This window comes from Cyanistes caeruleus, chromosome 9 (assembly GCF_971803275.1).
Source record: "Cyanistes caeruleus chromosome 9, bCyaCae1.hap1.1, whole genome shotgun sequence".
NCBI lineage: Eukaryota > Metazoa > Chordata > Aves > Passeriformes > Paridae > Cyanistes > Cyanistes caeruleus.
The window spans coordinates 32965198-32982690 of NC_141709.1; the positions used below are offsets into that span (position 1 = coordinate 32965198).

At 46.4% G+C, this 17493-nt stretch overlaps 1 protein-coding gene across 1 annotated transcript in view; it reads left to right on the plus strand.

Annotated features, from left to right (window-relative positions):
• ROR1 (ROR family WNT receptor 1) overlaps positions 1–17493 on the plus strand; it is a 144590-nt gene that overhangs the window by 89795 nt on the left and 37302 nt on the right. The window contains exon 2 of the mRNA XM_086841577.1: positions 6863–6934. Coding sequence (XP_086697703.1) covers positions 6863–6934 — 72 coding nt within the window. The remainder of the gene's footprint in view (positions 1–6862; positions 6935–17493) is intronic.

Consider the following 17493-nt stretch of genomic DNA (forward strand, 5'->3'; position numbering starts at 1 on the left):
CAGCTCAGAGGCACAAAGGCTCGACTGTGAGCTGTGAAATGCTGGCCCTCAGCCAAGTGGCCGAGGTTCTTTTCTTCATTCCCTGTCATTAAAGCTGTGGCTTGCTCCAGGGCGCAGGGTTTTGCTCTTCTTAAGTGGAACTGTTAACGACCCAATTTGGAGTAATGTAAAGTGCACCCAGATTCCACAGTGACTTCTAAATCCATCTAACATTAATGATAATCTGTAATTAATAGCTGCAATCAAAAGGAATTGTAGGGCTGTAATTAGAAATTTAGGATTAAGGTATTAGCATATAAAAGGGGCCTCTTAAAAAGCTCTTCTTGCAAGAGATGGCTCTGATCCCGCAGAAGAAAACAATTTTTGACTGATACGACCTTAGCCAAAGACCAAGTTACTTAAAATACTGACTTGAGGAAGGCACCAGGCTGCTGCCAAAACATCTAAAGGTATTTTAAGAGTTTGAAGAGACTGATGTGTAGCAATCACTTTCTGATGACTTTGAGCTTCAAGAACAAATGTGAAGAATTATGTGTTTGAGAAGGAGTTTTAATCTCCCCAGCAGCCTTTTGGGGTGGGTTTTATTGGAATCCCCAGTGACTTTCCCTCTCTGGGCCAAAAGCTGGTGTGTACTCATGGAAAAGAGATCTGCAGGAAAAGGAGGGGTCGGTGCAGCTTTAGGCTCCCTATTCCCAAACCATAAACAGAGCACTGATGGTGCATCCCAAATGGGTTAATTCTTTATCTCCAGCCCTGGAGAGCTTGAAGATTCTTAGAAAGACTCCCAGGCAGAGAGGTCCTGCTGATGAAAGTGCCAGTAGCAGTGGTGAGGTGCTCTGATAGATGGAAGAGATGGGATACAAAAGAAGGTCCTAACAATTTCCAGTCCTGCACTAAATGAAATCATCAGGTCTCCCTTTTGAAGCTGGAAATTAATGTCTCGTGTATTTGAAACCCACAGAGCCCGAATTGTTCACTGGTGTTGAAAATTTCCCTATCTAATGCCAATTATTAACCTGCCCAGGGCTATCAATAATAATGATAACACTGCAGATAAAGGTAGATGTGCAGGAGTTTTCCATTTTAAGAGCTGGAATAAAATTAACAATTTGAAGGTTATTAGCATCCCACAACTTCATCTCTGCCCCAGCTGCATGGAGCAGCCTGGAGAGCTCCAGAGGGTTCTTTGCTAGCAGAAAATGCATTTTGGACATGGTGATGACAGTTTGGAACTCTGGAGGAATCATTTAAATCCAGTCAGGAGCAGCTGAGGGAGCTGGAGGGGCTCAGCCTGGAGAAGAGGAGGCTCAGGGGGGACCTGGCTCTGCACAAGTCCCTGCCAGGAGGGGACACCAGGGAGCAGGGACAGGTGGGGAATGGCCTCAAGCTGTGCCAGGGGAGGTTTAGATTGGATATTGGAAAGAATTTCTCCCTGGAAAAGGTGGTCAGGATTGGCAGGGGCTGCCCAGGGAGGTTTGGAATCCCCCCCATTCCTGGAGGTGTCCAAGGAATTCCTGGATGTGGCACTCAGTGCTCTGGGCTGGGGGCAAGGTGGGCATTGGGCACTTGGATGATCCTCCAAGTCTTTTCCAACCTCTGGGATTCTGTGATCTGGTAAACTCTTATCCTCTGGATCTACCCAGGAAAGATTTTGGCAGAGCCAGCTTTCCCTTTCCCTTTTCAGCCATGGAATAAGCATGTGGGAAAATGCAGCACTTCACCCTCCTCAGCAGGGACAGCTCTGCTCTGGGGCAGGTTTTATTGTGTATAACTGTAGGCTCTTGTCTTCCAAAATATTCCAAATATCAGCTTCACCTGAGCACGGAAGGTGGAGGCATCTTGCAGGAGTACATTTTTAACATGGACTGGTTTTTTAAATAATCCATGGAAGGTTTGTCCTGTGGGATGAGGATTTTTACCCATGGAGTTTCTCCTGTGGTTTCACACACTGTTAAAGGCAGTAGATTCTCCTCGAGAGACACCTGCCTTACTCAAAGAGCAGAAATGCTCAACAATTCCCCATCTTCCTGCACTTTTCCCTCATTCAACTGATTGAAATATTCACAATTCCCACCTCCTTTGGAAAGAGGAGAATTCTAATGCAGACAGAGAGGTACTGATGTCCTGAAAATCCTTCCACATATTAAAGGTATAAGGAAAATCTGAGATATGTGATAGAAATTTCAGCATGGTGCCAGCTTTTAAACAGACAAGGCAATTAGTAACTAATGGGTTGTATCCATTCTAGTCTGTCTAAATTTCCTTCAGCAGCTCCAGGGTGGGCTGTGGAGAGGCTGGAAAGTGGCTGATTGCAAAATGGAATATCTGGGGAGATCAGATGGGAACGTGTGGGGAACTCACAAAGGATCAGTGGAACAGAGAATGCAAAAGGCAGAAAAGGAAGATGAGGGAGATAGGGCTGAGAGGAAAAACAGCCAGGAGGCAGATCTGTGGGAAGATCCTGGAAGGGATCAGTCAGGTAAGAAGCAGACAGAGGAAAAGATGAAGTGTTGGTCTGGAATGTGCAGAAAAGCAAAAAAAAAATACGGAGCACTTAGGATAATTAGCTTTTCTCTAAGTCTGTATAATTTTATCTGCCATTCCTGTTTTCCTGAAGTTCTATCCAAGTGGGAGAGCTGGGGAGTTTGTTTGCTGGAGATTTTATTCCCCTCTTTAGGGGAGGGGAGTGATGTTTCTGGTAGATCTGCAGCTATAAAATATTGATGGGTGATTTGGCCAAAAAGAGCTGTGCCTAAATCCCCTGTGAGGTTGTCCTGCCCTGACCCTGCTGCCAGCCTGGGATAACTCCCTGTTGGTGTCTGCAGCCATGTCTTGCCCAATCTTGTTTTTAATGTCTCGGGAAACTGGGCTTTTATCACTTCCTTAGGCAAATTCCTTCACGGGATAACAAAGCTCACTTGGAATCAAGTGAGATTTCTGCTTTCTGCTCAGAGAGGAGCTTGGAAAACTTTTTCTGAATAGTTTATCTTATTATTCAGACTTCTTCTCCAAACACCTCCTTGTCCTTTTTGCTGTTTTGGGTATCCCGCAGTGAGATCTGAATTGCAATCACATTGATTTTTCTATCAGGAAAAAACAAATTATTCCTGATTGTAACAATAAATAAATAATTGTATCAGTTTGGTGTTGCATCAGGGTATAAAATAAACCCCTGGATGTGAAGACACTTGGAATTTTTTGGTTGCATGTTTTAATGGGACTTATTTTCCACCTTAAAAAGGGTGGGATTTCCATTTCTTCTCCAAAAGGTCCATCCCAGACCATGCTTCCACTGGAAGTGTCCATACATTCCTCGTGCTCCAGTCTGGCAAGCAGGATACCCTCATTTCTAGATTCATTTCGCTCTCTCCCTTTTTCTGCACAACAGATTTATTCCCCATTAACATTTTCAATTATTTCTGGGCTTGATGTCATCTCAGTTATCTTCTTTCTTTGACTTACAGTCTCCAGTTCATCCTACAAACGCAGCTTTTTGTAAACCTTACTGAAGTTTATTTAATCACAAAGGCTTTACAAGGCCTGACAAGTGTGAAATTCACTCCACACTTGTGCAATGCATCGATAAAATCAGACCTTGGCCAACTTCTCCGTGGGAAGTGTGTTTGAATTTTACTTTACTTGGCTTTTCACAGCCCGTTGTGACTTCTCATTAACTTAAACCCCTTGTTTCTTAATAGGTTGGAACAGATAATTATCTTGCCAGTGTTAGGAAGAGTCATCATTCATCTGGAATGATTCCATGGGATCATGGATGCAACCTTAACGGGATAATGGCTCTGTCTGCTGATCACACTTCTCAGGCTGACTCTTCTTCCAAACAAATCTGATTTGTTCAAGTTAAAGCTGGGCTTTAGGGAAGTTTTAAGAAGTAAGAATTGGTTTTTAAATTCTGTATTCAAAATTCAGTTGCAATATTGACAGGACAAGAAGAAATGGCCTCGAGCAGTGCCAGGGAAGGGTCAGGTTGGACACCAGGAGGAATTTCCTCATGGAAAGGGTGGAAAGGTCTTGGAAGGAGCTGGAGTCCCCATCCCTGGAGGTGTCCAAGGAACGAGGATGTCAGGGCTGGGGACAAGGTGGGGATCAGGCACAGCTTGGAACTGATGACCTGGGAGGGCTTTTCCAACCTCAGTAATCCTGTGATTCTGTGATATCAGGCAGATTTGTTTCTCCTGTTTTGAAGAGGTGGCAGCAAATGGGCAAGTCTGTTCCAGTGCCCCAAATGCTGGGAGCAAATCCCTGACTCATCCCTTCCCGGGGCTGGCTGGGAACTCACCTGGAATTATCCCAGAGCTTTTCCAAGGGGAGGTGGCACCACTTTCACTCTCATTCCCAGCAATCCTGAGTCATCACAGGTAGAAATGGAATTCAGGGATGTCTCCTGGACTTTTTTTCTGGGATGGTTTATTTTCCTGCATTGGAGTGGTTTGTTCCTACATGGTGTAACTGCTTTGTGAGTTCCCTTTGATGAAATAAAGTCACTATGGGCACGGTGATGCTTTGTTCTTCTTTGGAACTTTAATTGAGGAAAAATCAGAAAATCACCAGTCACCAGCCTGCAGAACTTCCAGAAACAGCAAAGTTTGCTCTTCCAATGTGGTTTCTCCTGTAGATGAGCTGATGGGTGTCTGCTCTGTGAGATTCATGTTTTCAAAGCCTGCTTAAGAAAACATCAATATGAACATTCTGGAGTTTTAAATAACAAAATGCTGTATGTGGTCATTGTGTTGTCAGCTCTGGAGTTTTAAATAACAAATGCTGCATGTGGTCATTGTGTTGTCAGTTCTGGAGTTTTAAATAACAAATGCTGCATGTGGTCATTGTGTTGTTAGTACTTCCTGTTTAATTTTGGTTAATGTGTGTTACCTGTTGGCAGAATACAATTGTTTCGTGGGCTCTTCATACTAAAATATTTCCAGGTGAGCCAAAGTAGCTACAGAAAATCCATTGTGGAGTGCCAAACGTGAGTGTGTGACTGAGGTAACCCATTGTGGGTCTGAGCTGTGCCTGTGGAACCAGCAGCACCTCAGATCCCAGTCCTGGAGTCAGGAGCAGGGAGAGGAGGGGTAGGGAACCAAGCATCCCCACCTCTGCTACACCCTGACACCCACCAGCTCCTGGGCAGTGTTTGGCCACTGGTTGTTTGTCACCTACCCCCCATGACAGCAATCTTGGCACTGGATCTGCTTTTTTTTCCCCTTAAACACCACAAGTTTAAGCCATGTGAGTTAAAATTTGGGTTAGACAAGGGTTATGTGTGTTAGCCAAGCTCAGCTGTTAATTAAAAGCAGAGGGTGAGGAGGGATGGACTCAGTGGGCCAAAATCTCAGCTGGTGCCACTTCCCCGTGCCCAGGGCCTGTGCCAGCAGTGGGTTCTGCCCTGGGGATGTGCTCGTGGGGAGTTGTGATCAGTCAGATTCCGTGTTTGCACTGGCAACACTTGGCACTGTTGGATGAGCAGTGCTGCCAGCGGGGATTTTAAGCCAGGCCTAACTTGTAAAGAGGGCACTGGCTGTGTCTGAGCCAAAGGGTTTGTGTGACCTGGTGTTTACAATTTCTTGTGGTTTTTAATGAAATACAAGAGTTGCCAACACATCAAATAAAGGCAGGACATTTTTGCATATCCTTGCATGCCGTGTTTTATGAGTGAAATCTGGGAATAAGCTGAAGGATGGTGTCAAAGCGAAACGAATGCACTTCAGAACATTCCTGTTCTCTAACTCACAGCCTTCCCTGTGCACCTCTGAGATCACCCAGCACTGGGGGTTCCTCCAGGGTGCAGGATTGGGCTGTGGGTTGTTCATTTTCAGTGCATTTTTCCAGGACTGGCACCCCGAGCACTGCTTGGTTTTATTTCACATTCCCTCTCCACACTCACCGCCGCCCAACATCGCTCTCCTCCTTCTCCAGGGTTCTCAGGGTTCACAGGGAATCAGGAGATGCTCTGCTTTCCCATGCCATGGAATATGTGTGTGCACACCTCTTCTTCCCACCCTCCCACCATCACTCACTAAAACTCATATAAAACCTATTTATCCCTGTGGGATATAAAACCTGTTTATCCCTGTGGGATATAAAACAAATTTATCTCTGTGGGATGACCCCAGAAGCCTTCCCTGATGCCTGAGCAGCTTCACAGGCTGCATGTGGCTCTGCTGTTGTAGGGACACAGTAAATCCTGGATGCTGGATGAAGTTTGGGTAACAGGGAATGTTCTGCTATGACCTAGAGCTGGCTCAACACCACCCTCCCTGTGATTTGCTGTTTCATGATAGATAAAAATATAAGTACAGACTAAAATCTCCATTCAGCTTTTTTCTGAAGAGTAAAGAATTCTGCCAGCAATGAGCAGGAGCTGCTGGGGTTCAGCTCAGTCCTTCCAGCCCTGTTTCCAGGAGTTTTCACACAAGGAGCCCTGTTACCTGCACTGCACAAACCACATCCCTCCTCGTGCACATGGGTTTTTCAGAACTCAAGTATCTTGTAAATATTAATAGACAACACCTTCAGCAGCCTCTCAGCACCGTGTTTCCCTCAGCTCTACCACTGCAGAGTCATTCTCCTTCTCTAAAACCCATAGAGAGATTTTAGGGTGGGTCAAATCCATGCCAAAGATCAGTTGCTTAATTAGCACGAGGCCTCGTTATGAACAGCATTGCAAAACAAACTCCAGCCCTGGCCCGCTGCCTTTTCCCCCTTGGCTGCTTCTGCTGCCCAGATGGCTCAGCCTGCCAGCACAGAGCATCAAATCACTTTATTCCTGTGACAGCAACTTGATTCCTGATGATATAGAATCCATATTTTAACAGCATCTTGTGGTTTTTTTCTTTTCCCCTTCCAGGAGTGAATTCCTCGGTTGTTGCTGATTTCATGCCCACATCGTCATGGAACATCTCAAGTGAATTAGATAAAGGTAAGCAGGCAGAAAAAAAACCCCAAAACCACCTGAAATCACATTTTAAAATCTCCATTTTTCTCAACTTGACCAAATCAGCAAACAAAGGGGATCAGGGGGTGTTCAAGATAAACCTCATTCACCTCAGGAGCTTTTGACATTTAATTCCATCCTGTGATTTCTGGAGATTGCTGTGTTCATTTCTTGTACCAGGAAAATGTTCCACGTGGCAAAAATATTTCAAGATGTTCTGTGACACGTTTTTTTCTGGTGGATCTTGGGATTTGAACTCCAAATTCACAAGCATCAGGCACTCAGTTTGCTCTGATGTGTTTTATAATGAAATTTTGAGGCTTTAATAGTAACTACAGGTGGCAGTTAGGTGTAATTTGGAGCTCTCCAAGGGGTACATATTGTAAGAAAAAGAGAGATTTATAATTCTCCTTCATTTTTTAAATTAATTTAAGGCAAATTGCTGAGATTCCCTCATTGCAAGGCAGTGGCTGCAGCTCCTGAGTCAAACCTCTGCATCTTTGAGGATGCTCTTAGCCACCCTCACTGTGCAATTCCTGCATCACTTTTCATTTGCCAACCATTTACTGTTGAGATGGAAATTTCCCATAGTGGAATTCTACCCCAGATGGTTTTCCCAACTGGTTTTGTCTGTGTTTTGTTAATGTTTTCTTGAACATGTGTTCATAATGTTTGATGTTTATGCATAAATATGTTTTCTGTGCTTAAGGATGAGGAGAATATGTAATTCTGGGTACTTTAGGATGATTTTTTCACATCTGCCTTCCCAGCAGGGAAAGGAGCAGGACTTTCTGGTGACCCAGGACACAGTGGAGAAGATGAAAGTCAAAGGGCTGGTGCTTGTTGGTGGGAAAGGGAGAGAAGCTTGTGGTCATTCAGCAGAGAATTCCAAAATCCCAGCAAACTGCTGAGGGAAGGTGTTGACAGAATGGATTTCTTATCCCACCTGCCCATGGCAGGTCTGGGCTGTGCTCAGGGAACATCCCAAAGCTGGGGACAAGTGAAGGTGGTGCTGCCCTCGGGCAGGATCGTGGAATCTCAGAATGGTTTGGGTTGGGAGGGACCTTAAAGCCCATCCAGTGCCACCCCAGGGACAGCTGCCACTGTCCCAGGGTGATCCAAACCCATCCAGCCTGGCCTTGGACGCTTCCAGGGATCCAGGGGCAGCCCCAGCTGCTCTGGGCACCCTGTGCCAGGACATCTCCACCCTCCCAGGGAAGGATTTCCTCCTGATATCCCATCTAAACCTGCTCTCTTTCCATGTTTCTTCCTTGTTTGGCAGTTTTCTTTGGTTCTTCAGAAAGCAGGAAATAATCAAATGACCTAGAAAATCAAAGTAAAGGCCACAAATCCACTCAAAAGTTCAGAAATGCCAGAGAAAGCAAAACTTTGGAGAGTCCAAGCAGAGCTGCCACTCTGTGCTTGAACCATCTCCCACATTCCCTCCATGGCACCTGTTCCCGAGCTGGAGATATTGTCAGAAACAGGTAAAATGAAGTTTTTAATCCACCTGGAATGCGGCAATTAGCAGCGCTTGGGCAGGATCCCGCATTCCTGGGGGATTACCGGGCCCCTTTGCTGGAGCTCATTAACATTTCCAGTGCTGGCAGCTCCCACACCTAAACACGGATTTACATACGGGATTAGGACCTGTTTGTGCCCCAAAAGCTTCGTCAGAGGGGCGGCTCCTGCCAGCAAAGGCTCGCAGGTTTTGGCTTGTCCAAGGCACCAACAGGAGCTTTCATGTGGCTGCTGCTCCTTCTCCTCAAAGCCTTGGAAATTCCAGCTTGGATCAAGCACACGCTGAGCTGGGCAGTGGAAACCTCAGAGGAGAAAATGAGGCTGGCTTCCCATTTGTTTTGTGTCTCAAAGAGTCGACATCCACTTGTCTTCCAGGAGGTCACGCCGGCGTCCCAGTAAAACTCATTTTAGAGCCTGTTGAGTTCACCACATGAAAGCCGTTTCCAACCAGGTTTCCCAATTAATCTAAGTGGTTCCAACTCTACCTGCTGCCTTTTGGAAATGAGCATCTCCTCCTCCGGCGTGTGCTGGAGTTGGGGAAGGAGGAACAGCTTGATAATAATATTCTGCATTTTAAAATAATGACTTAATCTGGTGCTTTTCCTCACCGGGTGAGTTCTGCGGTGATTATCTTACAACTGAGCCCTATTCAGGTTTCAATTTCTATTAAATAAGCTAAATCGACAGCATTAAACAGTTGCCTGTTTATTCTTTTTACCAGGAAATGAATTTAAAAGAGACGCAGCCACCCGTGAAGAGCTGTTGAAAGCAGCGATTGATGGGAGGGAGGAGGTGGTTTCTCACCAAAACCTTAAAAAAACAAACAAACTGGGTATAGAAAATAAAAAATAATCACTTTTAAAACGGGGGAGATTTAGCTCTGAGCATTTCTCTCTCTTTCCCTGCTGGTAAACCGTGGTGTGTAGAGGGAATGCCACGAGGGAGACAGAGAAATGAAAATATGACCTTAGAAATATTGAATTCTGTAAGGAGAAATAAGTGAAGCTGGGGGGAAAAGGGGGCTCTGGTGGTAGAAAAGCCCCATTCCAGGGGGCTGGTGGCAGATGTGAAACTTTCCACTCCCAAGTTTTTGGTTGGGATTCCCTTTGGCAGCCTGGAGCAGCCCCAGGTGGGAGATCTCTCGTGGGGACCATTGCTGCAAGAGGCTGGGAGAAACCTCATCCCCGTGTGCTCCTACACAGCCCCGTGGCACGGGGATTTATTTCTCCTTGGATTTCTCCTTCCCTGCACGCTGCCTCCCCTCCTGTCCCCTCACAGCTCCAGCTCTTTGTTTGGGAAAGCTCCCGGCTTCCCATCGCCTTTTCCTTCTTTAGAAAGGTGAAGAGCCCTGCATTCAGCTGCTCCTATCCCACAAAACGGATCGTGGAAGGAAAACTTCTCCCTCTTCCTTCCATCCTGTGTCAGTTTATTGACAAAGAAACAGGTCTGAATTGGAATGAGAGCCTATTTACATCTGCTACACTGGAGGAATTGTTTGGCATCTCTTCATCCTTAGGCAAAGATAATATTGGAGTCTTTGCCAGGAAGGAGCCGAGTTTGGAATATTATTTTAGCTGTGAGTAGGATTCAGCTTCAGTGGCCATTCATTCTGCAGGGGGTAAGAGAGTGCTGCTGTCACTGCAGCTTCCCTGCAGTGGGAATTGTGCCCCCATTGCCACCTGAGGAATCCCTCATCCCTCATGTGCTGAGGGCACTGGGGCAGGGCTGCAGCTCATTTCTTCTGCCAGTTCCTCCTCCCAGGAGCTCTTCCCTTGGTCCTTCAGCTTCCAAACAAAACCCTTGCTGTGGGTTTTTGCCCATTTTCCTTTTCCTTTCATGGCCTATCAGCTCTGTCAAACAAATACAAATCCTTGGAGCTCGGGAAGCACCTCCATTTCCAGACATCCACGATCCCAAGCCCAGGCTTTGAGCTCCCCACAGCCTCCATGGGGCACAGCACTTCCCAGTCCCACGGTGCTCCCTGCAGCCAACATTCCCTGGAGAGCTTGGCAGCAGGAGTGAGGATTTTACAGCTGAAGATTCAGCTGGGATTTATCCTTTACATTCAAAGGTTTATCAAGGATCACCTCCAGCATCCCTCCCCTGGGATGGGCTGGGGATCCAGGGGATCCACAGCACAAAATTACTGCGGGGGGTCCAGATGAGGGATGGGAGAGGCGGCGTGTCCCGAACCTCCTGGAGATCCTGGTGTGGGCAGGACATTCCCTGGAAGGGCTGGACAACAGCTCCAGCACAGGAGGAGGATGTGGAAGTTCTGCAGGACATCCAGGGCTGCTCATGTGACAAATCCAGGCTGAAGCTGCCACCTTGGCACATCCTTCCAGTCCTTCCTTTCCAGGGAAAGGTCCTGGCTGTGAGCTCTTAGAGGGAAAATCTCAGTGAGCTCCCAGGGAGGATTTGACTCCTAAACAACATAAACACAACTAAACGTGGGGAAAACCAGGTGGATCGAGGCCTCCTGCCTTTGGTCCCAGCCCTTCAGAGATTCCAGATTCTCCTTTGAAATCACTGGATGCAAATTTGATACGTGTGCTGAAAGGGGAAGAATTACAGCTTTCACATTCATGCACAATTTACCTTTCTATTTTCCTTTATTATCTGGGGGATATGGGGTAAATCAAGCTCCCCTGATGGGGCTCAGGGTTCTGATTCGATTTGTGGGGTCCCGTTAGTAGCAGGGCAGTAAATTACCACTACTTTGTTTGAAAATTTTTTTAGCCACACTACATTAGCTCCTTTTGTTTGCTTTTCCACTGGCGGAGTGCACGTTTTTATTTGAGAATTTGTGTTTCTTGAATGTCTCATTTATAAATAATACAGGGTGTGAAATTCGAAGGTCACAGAACTCGGCCTGAAAATGAAACCACCCCGAGTAACTTTGGGCTTTCACGGCAAAAATCTTTCACAAAAAGCTTCGCTTACATGGGATTTTTTATATAATCTGAGTGTGTGCAGTGAATATTGACCATTATACATAAGGTAATATATAAAAACCTTTTCCTGGCTCATCCAGCTATCTTTGTTTATTTGAAGGATTGATAGATCAGAGGGTCAAGGGACGTGTTTTATTGTACGTTTCTGTTCCAAATTTCCTGACATTTTTGGTTGAAAAAAAAATAAAAATAGGCCTTTAAAAGGCACAGAAAGGGCTAATAAGAACCAGATCCTAAAGTGATGCTATGTCAAAATGTCAGAAATAACAGCTTTTCTTTGACTCCACGGCATTAATCTTGAGGCACATACCTTTCCATACGCCCTCCCTTTAATGCTCGAGTTTTTCTTTGTGGCTCTTTACTGCAGAGCAGCTTCTAAAGTGACAACAAAATCCCTTGATGGTTTTCAGTAGTTGGCTTTATAGCTGGATGTGGACATTTGTTTACCTATTCCAAATCACTTTTTTTTTTTTGGTGATAAAGTTTAGAGGTTTCCTACTTGGGCTATAAAACTGGTTCCTGAGTAAAGAAAAGCTTCATTTCCCCTCAAAGTGACCCCTCAGACATCTGTCCTTAAACCTCAGGGTTGTGTGATGAAAAGAGGGGCAGAAGCAACTCCCAAACGCGTTCAAGAGTTCATGGAGGGCAGAAAATAGTCCAGTTCCCATCCAAAAGCGGTGGGATGCAGGCTCCAGATGATTTTTTGGAAGTCTGCTTTCCCTCCACAAGCCCAGCACCGTCTCTACGTTGCCAATTATCAGAATACAAACGTTAATTCTGAGAATCCCAGTGGTGGTCACACATGGAGACCTGAAATCCACCAGGTCTCGAGCTGTGCCCTGCCTGGCTGAGCTCAGTGAGTTATCCCAGGTGGCACTGAAGCCTCTGGATGGAATTTGGGAAGGGAAAGTCCAGGACAGAATTCCACGTGCGTCCCAAAGTGACTCCTGCACATCTCTGAGGAAACCCATTGGAAGTAAAGCTGGGCAAGCTCAGGAGGGTTCCCTTTTGTCCCAAGACTGCAGACATTGGATATTTCCAATTGGATATTTCCAGTGATTATCTGGACTTCTTCAACCCTGATATTCTTCAGGAGTTGCCAGATCACGACTTGAGCGCAGCATCTCTTCCCTCCCACTGCCATTCCTCTTTATTCATTTCAAAGAAGTGAAATTCCAAGTGGGAGTTTTCCTTTTATCCCTTTTAATAACAAGGTCTGGTGATCAGACCCTACGGGGAGTTATGGGCACATCCAGCAATCCATGGTGAATCCTTTTTCCAAGGGATTCCACGCTTCCATCAGAAATCCTGCTGCTTCCTTCCTTTTCCTGAAGCAGCTGGGCAGCCCCTCCAGCATCTTCACTCTGGGTGGACTCTGTGTTGTTGGCCTTTTCCAAAGGCGACGATTCCGTATGGAAGATTTCCAGTGGAGTCAGCTCGGTGGTGGTGCCGATATTTGTGAGGATGGAGCACATCCAGGTGTGGCACCACTCGTGGACAATCCAAGGCTCTGAGTGAAAATCAGCTTTCCCTGAGACGCTTTTGGGCGTTTCTCCAGTGCGTGCAGTGACGAGGAGCCAGGGAGCTGCCAAACCTTTCTGCTCACAATCATCATTTCAAGGCCAGGTTGGACAGGGTTTGATCAGCCTGGTCTGGTGGAAGGGTCCCTGCCCATGGACTGAGCTGATCCTTGAGGTCCCTCCCAGCCCAAACCATTCCAGGATTCCACAAATACAATAAGCACTGGAATATTGGTGTCCCGGTGCCTAACTCCAGGTCAGGTTCTGCTTTCTGTGCTGCAGTGCAGGATTGAGTCTTCAAATCCAGAATGAAACAACTTCTCCAGGCCAGCAGCTGGAAAAGGTGTCCCCACAGCTGCTTGAGGCAAGGTCTGGAGATGTTTGCAGAGAACTGTGTTGTTCCCCATCTGTAGTGGAAGGAACTTGGCTCAGCAGCCTCTCCTGTGCACCTGGATTAAAGCTGGTTCAGGCTTGAGCAGAGGCTTTAATTTCAGTTTTGCTTTGAATATTCCGAAAGATCAGAAGGGCAGAAAGAGAAGGATAAATGAAACAACAACTCTTCTCATAAAATGACCCTTCCAGGGTCTAATCCTGCATCCCCATCGTGCTTTAAACACCTTGTGAAATCAGAAACATGCAGCACACACGGTGCTGGGGGGGAAAGGTCTCGCTGTGGCCAGCAAAATCCTCCTGCAAGCCAGGAGGGCGTTACTGCTCTAAGATGTGTCTTTGGTAATTTAAGATGGAGTAACCATGTGGTCACAGAGCAGATTAACATTCCTTGGCCGGCCAGGACGAGCTTTTATTTTGAAAGCCACCTGGGTTCCACTTAAAAGTAGTAGAATAGAGGAGGATTTATTAGGACTGGGCAGGCTCCTATTTAACAATGTCAAGGCAAAGCTGTGGAAATACAGACACTTTTCTTCTTTGGAGACACGCAACGCTCTACATTTCGTCCTTGCACAGCTGTTGCTGTTCTGTAACATCAAACCAGCAGAAAGTTTGGCCATGAAGGATACCTAATATTTGGGTTTTATATGCAGTGTCTCCAATTTATGCGCTCAGAATCATGAGGATGACTTATGATGTGTTGTGTTTGCCTTGGCAATGGCTCAAACCCAGAAATATATTTCAGGCTTGGCTTTCCAGATATTATCTCAAGTCATTTAAAAGTTCATTATAGGGCACCCGCTAGTGCTGCTCTAGTAAAGGGGCTGTCAGCATTTTTCAAGGGTTTATAACTCAGCCATTAAAAAAAACCCTCTCTGTGGGCTGAAACTTGGCATTCAGGGTCTAGGCCCAGCAGTAAATTGTTTTTACAAATTAAAAAAAAATCAGTTTGACTATTATTAAATTATAGGTGGGCTAAATTTTATTTAGAACTCTTTCAGGCTATTCTCCCGTACTTCTGTAAATTAAAACATTTCCCAAATGTTTTTATAGGGTGCCACTCTAAAATATGGACAGGCTTTTGTTCTGTGCTCAAAACCCTGAGATTTAACTTAAAATATAATAACAGTGCTTATCCCAGCATAGCACTTTTCACCTTCAAAGTGCTTTATGAGCATTATCTCATTAATGTACATAGCAGCCTCCCCATGATGTAAGAGGGATTATTATCCTCACTTTATGGCTGGAGACATCGAGCCAAAAGGTTTAAGGCTGTTTTTAAAAGGCCTTAGTTGCACAAATCCCATGTGAGCTTTGATTGGCTTTGGGTGTCTACTTCCCTTTGGCTCTTCTAAAAATCACAACTGAGCTGATTCACCCAAGGCTGCTCCGAGCCAGGATTAAACTCAGACTTTCCAAGGGCTGGTGCCACCAGACTGGATCATTCCCAGTGCACAAAAACCATCCTTTTTCCTAGGAAATTGTTCTTTAGGTCAGAGGGAGTCAGCTCCACCTGGAGAGCTCCTGGATGGCAGGAGAGGGTCAGATGAATTACGGTGAAATGGTTTGGATTGGAAGGGACCTTAAAGCTCCTCCCATTCCATCCCTGCCATGGGACACCTCCCATTATCCCAGACTGCTCCAGCCTGGCCTTGGGCACTGCCAGGGATCCAGGGGCAGCCACAGCTTCTCTGGGCACCCTGTGCCAGGGCCTCAGCACCCTCACAGGGAAGAATTTCTCCTTTGATGGGCTTTGGCAGGTGAGAGACAAAATAAAAACACAATTGGGCTTTTCTCCAGCCCCTCCACACCAGGCAAGGGCAGCAATGGATGAGTTTGGTGCACGCCAGAGAAGGGATGCTCATCATTTTGTGTTCCTCAGTAACAATCCAAGGCTTTTGAGGAGTTCATTTTCAATTCCAAATCTGCTTCATCTGTGAGAAACATCTCCCAGAGCTCCCAATGGCTCCAAACCTGCCCTGTTTAAATCTCATCTCAGGTGAGCTGCTTCATCTGGTTTATGATTCAGATGTTAAATTTATGGATCTGAGGGCTAATCTAGGGTCAATTTAGCAGATGAATTTGTTTTAGTGTTTCTGCAATAGCTCATGGAGGAAGGTGGAGAACAATTAGAGGAGTCAGCAGCTCCTGAGGCCACTTCTGTTGGTCCCTACAGAGAAATTGCAGCCACAGTTTTTCACTGACTTAGGATTTCTACTGATACTTCAAAATCCAGGCTTTGGAAACCTGCCCTACACCCTCACTCCTTTATTTGCCTCTCCTGTATCCCTCAGGACCTTTAAACCATTCTGTTCACCGTGCTGTTTGTCAGCCAGCCCATCCCAGGGCTCTTTCTCTCCCTGTTAGGCTGGAGATGTCTGAAGCAGTCTCCAGAACGTGATCAGGAGTTCTATAAATTACTTTTTTAAACCCAGATTGGAATCCGTGAGCTGGCTGGAGCTCTGCTTCCCATGGAGGGTGTTAGGATGGTGGGGCAGAAACATTCCTGGGATGGAGCTTGGAGAAATGGTCCTGGGGGGCTGAGGAGCCATCAGACACCCCTGAGAGATGTCAGACCCTGTTGTGTGGCATCTCTGCCCTTTGAGCCCCATCCACAGATCTCCTAAATAACTGGATCCCTGGGAGTGGAGGAGCAGCTGTATTTTCACAGAATCACGGAATCTTCAGGTTGGAAAAGACCTCTGAGATCACCATGTTCACCACCACCATGTTCACCACTAAACCATGTCCCCAAGTGCCACTTTCACGTGTTTTTTTGACATTTCCAGGGGTGGTGACTCCACCACTGCCCTGGCCAGCCTGTTCTAACGCTTTACAACTCTTCCCATGAATTTTTTTTTTCCAATCTAAACCTCTCCTGGTGCAACTTGAGGCCGTTCCCTCTCATCCCATCCCTCGTTCCCAGAGAGAAACACGGTTTCACACCTGCACATTAGAACTTAATTGAAAAAATGCACGTGGAAAAAAAATTAAATACCTGTGGGGCAGGGCCTGGGTGCCAAATGTTTGTCCCAAATGGCTGCTGGGACCAGGTGAGGACAGGGAGGCCTTGTTCAAAGTGCTGTGCAAACACAGAGCAAGTTGTGTGCTAAACAGATTAAAAACAAAGGCAAGAGATACTGCTCTCCACAAACCATAATGAAGGGAGGAGCTGGGCAAGCCAAGATTACAGGGAATAATTAGGGAAGTGGCTTACTTGGGCAGGTTGGGTGGCTGAGCTGGTTTGGAACATGCTGGAGGGTTTTTTTCACACTTTTAGGAAGGTTTCTCGCTGGAGTTAACTGCAGATGGACTTGAGAGTGATGGAGCACAGCAGCAGTTTGGGGATTCCCCATCCCTGGAAGTGTCCAAGGCCAAGCTGGACAGGGCTTGGAGCAGCCTGGGGTAGTGGAAAGTGTCCCTGCCTGTGGCAGGGGTGGGACTGGATCAACTCCAAGGTCCCTTCCAATCCAAATAATTCTGTGATTCCAAGTCCTCTGACTGATTCTGGCTTTTCTTGACCTCCTGGTTGGGCTCTGGGAGTTCAGGAGCCAGATACAGAGGGGATTTCTCATTCCTTGGCCACCCTGCTGGGACAGCCAGCAGCTGACGATGGCTCTGGGCACTATCAGCCCTGCTTGAACCTCTGATGTGGAGATGAAAGCCTGAGGATTCCATTCCCCATCCCCAATCCTGTCCCTCCCTGCCTTGATGGGATTTAATGAAGTGGTGAACACAGAGCACCAGGAATGGGGCCTCTTCCTGAGGGATGCCCAGCCCTGGACAGAAGGCAGAGCTCAGGAATGGATTAGGAGAGATTCACCTTCCTAATTCTAATTGAATTTGATTATTCAGTCATGAGCCCTGTTTCAGGTTGGAGGTGATCTTCAGTTCTCTTAGCCATGGAAATACTGAAAATCAAGTGTCCTTTCCCAGATATGATCCTTATTCCTCATCTCTGCAGTTGGTGCTTACAAAATCGTGGATAACACCCTGTCTGCTCTGCCTGAGAGTCACTAAAAACAGCTTGGAGACAGGATCACAGAATCCTGGGATGGTTTGTGTTGGAAGAGACCTTAAATCTCATCCCATCCCACCCCAGCCATGGCAGGGACAGCTCCCACTGTCCCAGGCTGCTCCAAGCCCCATCCAACCTGGC